Source organism: Trachemys scripta, chromosome 13, assembly GCF_013100865.1.
Source record: "Trachemys scripta elegans isolate TJP31775 chromosome 13, CAS_Tse_1.0, whole genome shotgun sequence".
Taxonomy (NCBI): domain Eukaryota; kingdom Metazoa; phylum Chordata; order Testudines; family Emydidae; genus Trachemys; species Trachemys scripta.
In genome coordinates this window covers 971,673-976,431 of record NC_048310.1, presented here as the reverse complement: position 1 = coordinate 976,431, position 4,759 = coordinate 971,673, and the positions used below count along the sequence as shown (strand labels likewise).

The 4,759-nt window shown below is 67.5% G+C and overlaps 1 protein-coding gene across 3 annotated transcripts in view; it reads left to right on the top strand.

Annotated features, from left to right (window-relative positions):
- The window catches only part of NPR2 (natriuretic peptide receptor 2), a gene marked incomplete at its 5' end in the record, with an annotated part of 42,743 nt that extends 39,049 nt beyond the window's left edge, over window positions 1-3,694 (top strand). For all 3 annotated transcript variants that reach the window (XM_034788347.1, XM_034788346.1, XM_034788345.1), the window contains 6 exon segments: window positions 126-249; window positions 1,266-1,334; window positions 1,592-1,766; window positions 1,913-2,011; window positions 2,241-2,332; window positions 2,794-3,694. In XM_034788347.1, the coding sequence (XP_034644238.1) occupies window positions 126-249; window positions 1,266-1,334; window positions 1,592-1,766; window positions 1,913-2,011; window positions 2,241-2,332; window positions 2,794-2,856 (622 nt within the window).
- Between the last annotated feature and the right edge of the window lie 1,065 nt (window positions 3,695-4,759).

Below are 4,759 nucleotides of genomic sequence, written 5' to 3'. Positions count from 1 at the left end.
GGGGGGGGGGGGGGGGGGGGGGGGGGGGGGGGGGCAGGGGCCTGGTGCTCCTGCCTTGCTCCCATTTCACAGCGGTGGGGCCGCCAGTCTGGGGCAGCAGCTCACACTGACCTGCTCCCCCCAAGCTCCGTGGCCGAGCAGCTGAAGCGCGGGGAGACGGTGCAGGCCGAGGCCTTCGACAGCGTCACCATCTACTTCAGCGACATTGTGGGGTTCACAGCCCTGTCGGCTGAGAGCACCCCCATGCAGGTAACTGGGGAGAGAGAACACACCTGTGCAGGTAACCAGGGGGAGGCCCCCTGTGCAGGTAACCGGGGGGGAGAGAACACACCTGTGCAGGTAACCCGGGGAGAACACACCTGTGCAGGTAACCAGGGGGAGAGCCCATGCAGGTAACTGGGGAGAGAGAACACACCTGTGCAGGTAACCAGGGGGAGAGCCCCCCATGCAGGTGTCACGGAGTGTGGGGAAGTCAGGGCCCTGCACCCCCGGCTTCCTGCGATTCACCATGACTCTCAGCCAGCCAGTAAAGCAGAAGGTTTATTTAGACGACAGGAACACAGTCCAAGACAGGTCTTGCAGGCACAGACAACAGGATCCCCCCCAATTAGGTCCATCTGGGGGTCCCAGGGGCACTGCAGCCCCATTGGGGGGTCAGAGCCCCACCTGGGCTCCCTCCATTACCAGCCAGCTCCTGACCAACCTCAACTCCCTCCAGCATCTCTCACCCCTCCTCCCCCGGCTCCTCCCCCAGCCTTTGTCCAGTTTCCCCGGGCAGAGGTGTCACCTGGCCCCAGCCCCCTCCTGGGTTCTCATGTTACATGCTCAGATATCCTCCCTCAAGGCCAGTCTCCCATCCCCCAATGCAGACTGTCCCAGCCAAGCTCCCCACTCAGCATTCAAAGACCACATTAAGAACAGTCCCAGTTCATCACAGCAGGTAAGCGGGGAGAGAACACACCTGTGCAGGTAACTGGGGGGCAAGAGCCCCCCATGCAAGTCACCTAGGTGGGGGGAGAGCGGTGCCCCTGCAAGGAGCCAGAGGGACCCCTGCGGGGGAGGATCTGTAGGAAAGCAGCCAGTAAGCAGCCCTCCTCTCCCCCTGGCAGCCCAGTTCCTGGGGCTCTGAGCATGGGCTGGCCCGTGCGTAGGGGACCGTGGCCCGCGGTGTGGGTGTGGCTGGGCGCCCCAGGGCAGTGCCAGCTGTGCAGCGAGTGGCCAAGGAGACTGGGCGCCCAGCCCACACCTGTGCTCCCCGCCCCCAGGTGGTGACCCTGCTGAACGATCTCTACACCTGCTTCGACGCCATCATTGATAACTTCGATGTGTACAAGGTGAGACTGGCCGGCCGCTGCGCATGGCGCTGTCAGGGCAGGGCCTGGACACAGCCCTGGCACTTGGGCGGGTGGGGGGAAACCGTGCCCCAGAGAGGGCGTGGGGAGCTGAGACGGTGCACCTCGGCAAGGGGCCTGGGGCCTGGCTCTCAGCGGGATGGGAGTGTGGGTGGGGCCTCTCCCCTTTGCACTCCCTGGGGTGGCAGACCCGGGCATGCGTTTGCGGGTGCTCGTCCTTGACTCTGCTTGGTCCCCAGGTGGAGACGATTGGAGACGCCTACATGGTGGTGTCGGGGCTGCCGGTGCGGAACGGGAAACTGCACGCCAACGAGATCGTCCGCATGGCGCTGGCGCTGCTGGAGGCCGTGAAAACCTTCAAAATCCGTCATCGGCCCAACGACCAGCTCCGGCTGCGCATCGGCATCCACACCGGTGAGAGACCAGGCTCCTGCAGCCAGCGGGTGGGCCCGGGGGGGCACCATGCTCTGAGTCACCAGCAGGACTCGGGGGACGTGCTGGCCTGGGAGGGGAGGGGTTCCCGGGGCCTGCACAGAGGTGACGGCTCTCTCCCCCGGCAGGTCCTGTCTGTGCCGGGGTTGTAGGGCTGAAGATGCCCCGGTACTGCCTGTTTGGGGACACGGTGAACACTGCCTCGCGCATGGAGTCCAACGGGCAGGGTAAGTCTCCTCCCCCGTGGGGCAGCTCACCCAGCCCCCACCCAGGGCCCGCCCAGCTGCAGGGCGCGGTCAGGGTCTGGCCCTCACCGCCCAGTGGCAAGGTGAGTTGGCAGCAGCGCCATGGGCACTGCCCAGTAGCCCCGAGCCCAGATCCAAGCGCTGGGTTTGCGGGTGTAACTCCAGACCCCCTGTTCTGGCCCCTGGTGACGCCTCCCCCTCCTCTGACCAGCACTGAAGATCCACATCTCGTCCACCACCAAGGAGGTCCTGGATGAGTTCGGCTGCTTTGAGCTGGAGCTCCGAGGGGACGTGGAAATGAAGGTGAGTCTGGGGCTGGCTGGCCGGGGGCAGAGCTCCTGGGCAGGGACAGGCGGGCTGGGCCCCCAGCGGGGATGGAGGTACAGAACCGACGGGGCACTGGGAGGTGAGCACGGAGCTGGGGGCAGGTGGAGGGGCCAGGCGCGGGGCTGGCAGCCCCGGATGCCAGGGCCGTGGGAATGCACAGACTTGCCCCAGCACAGCTGAGAGCCCAGCAGCCCCTGTGCCAGCTTCCGCCACAGAAGCTCTGCCCATGGAGGGCACATCCTGGCAGCCGGGAGACCCCTCGGCAGCTCACTGCACGGCCTGGAACGACGGGCACAGCCGAGCTCTCGGATGCGACGTCCCTTCCCAGGGCATGGGCGGCCCCGGCTCTGCGGTGGGGGGGCCTGGCTCCAGCTCTGGGCCGGGAGGGACGCGGCGATAGGTCGCCTTTGCCTGACCTGCTCCCCTCTGGCTTCCAGGGGAAAGGGAAGATGCGGACGTACTGGCTGCTGGGCGAGCGGACAGACGACAGCATCATCTGAGGCCGGCCCTGGGCTGACTCGGGCTCTGCACTGAGCGGGGCTCTGTCGCTGAGCTCCGCGCACAGGAGGCTGCGCTCCGTCTCCGAGCACCACTCCCTGGCCACAGCAGGGAGCGCCCGGCACGCAGGCCCTGACCAAAGCAGCCGAGCTCCACGGGGCCGAGCAGCGGGGCCCTGCTCTGCTGGCAGACGCGCAGGGCTGGCACTCAGCCGAGGCGCCCTGTGCACGGTGAGCCATGCTGCCCACCCGGCCCTGCCCACCCCAGCTGAGTCTCGAGGGCCTGGTGGTGATGGCGGGAGCCAACCAGGCCCTGACTGGTGCCAGCAGGGCCGGCACGACCCCACAGTGCTCCTCGGAGCATGGCTGTACTCTGTGCCAGGGAGAGGCTGGTGGGGCCCTGGGCACCGCCTGAGAACGAGCCCTCGGAGTCCTGAGTCTCTGTAACCCGTGATCCCCTCTCCAGGCTCGGCTGGCTCTGAGCCCCTAAGCCTCGCCACCCCCGGGCCCAGCCTGCTCTGAGCCCGTCCCCCCAGGGGCCTGGCTGCTCCCCATGGCACTTGGCCTTCTCTCCAGTACTCAGCACCCTCCCCCAGGTGGGCGAGCTGGGGCTGCTGCCAGGGGTGGCCCTCAGCTGGGGGGGTGGCTTCCTCACCCACTGTCCTGTGGCCTGGTTCACACGAGCATGATGCAGCTGCTCGCGCCGTCCCTTGCCCTGTAACTACCCAGTGGGCTGGGCAAACACCCACACCCTGGCAGTGCCCACAGCCTCCCCCGGATGTAAATACAGGGATCAAACCGTGCACACGACTGTGTTGAAATACAGACTTTCTGAACCGGACCCTGTGTGTCTCTGGGGGCTGGCGGGGAGACGCTGCCGCGGTACGACCCCGGGTGGCTGTCGGGGAGGCAGGGGAAGAGACGCTGCTGCGGTGCGACCCCGGGCGGCTGTTGGGGGGGAGGGGGGAGCTAGTGCCACCCTGAGCGGAGGGCTGGGGAGACCTGGCCAGTCAGGTTGCTTTGCCTGGCCAGGTAATTGGTGACCTGCTGCAGGGGCTGCTGTGAACACTGGCTCCTGCAGTGTGTGCCCGTGCCACGGGAGGGGGCCCTGCGTGCAGTGATGCCCTGGGCACTGCCCTGCAGCAGCCGTGGGCTGCGCCTGGCTCCTGGGCGCGGGGCGGGGTGGGAGGCTGCCTCGCTGCGTCTCCTGGGGCACGTTCAGGGAAGGGCTCACTGCCCCCGCCAGGTTTGCTTTGGCCGGTGGCCGGAGCGCTTTCCTGCTCAGCCAGCCCCTTCCTGGAAGGCACCTTTGCCCAGAGCTCTGCAGCGGGCGGGGGCTCTGCCTGGCCGAGGGGCTGGCGGTAATGAGATCACCCCCGCTTCCCAGAGAGCATGGGGGGAGCAGTGGGCCATGAGCGGTCCCATCCCTGCAGGAGTGGGGCTGCTCCCCCTTTCAAGGCAGGAGGGGGGGTCTAGGGCCAGGGCTCTGCTCATGCTGTCACTGGGTTGCACTGGTGTCATGGGGAGCAGGATACGGCCCCCTGAGGCCTGTTCAGCTTCTGGGCTCACCAGCAGGAGGCAGGAGTGAGCAGGCTGAGACACGGGGGTGGGCAAGACCCCCCAGCTGGCAGATCTGGTCCGTCCCATGGGGGCCAGCAGGGGCGGGCTCCCCGTTCCATGAAGCCAGGAGAGCGAGGATGGGCGAGCCCTGTGCAGGCTCCCGGTGCTGTCTGTGCCCACAGGAGGCAGGGCTTAGCTGGCAGCTCTGGTACCCCACCCTGTGCCGCCGCTGCCTACACCAACCCCAGAGCTGCAAGGAACTCGGCAAACCTGCCACCCCACGGCCTGATGGCAGCAGCTGCTGCCTCCGCCAGCCCCAATGGCGCCAGGGCTGGACTGGGCCACG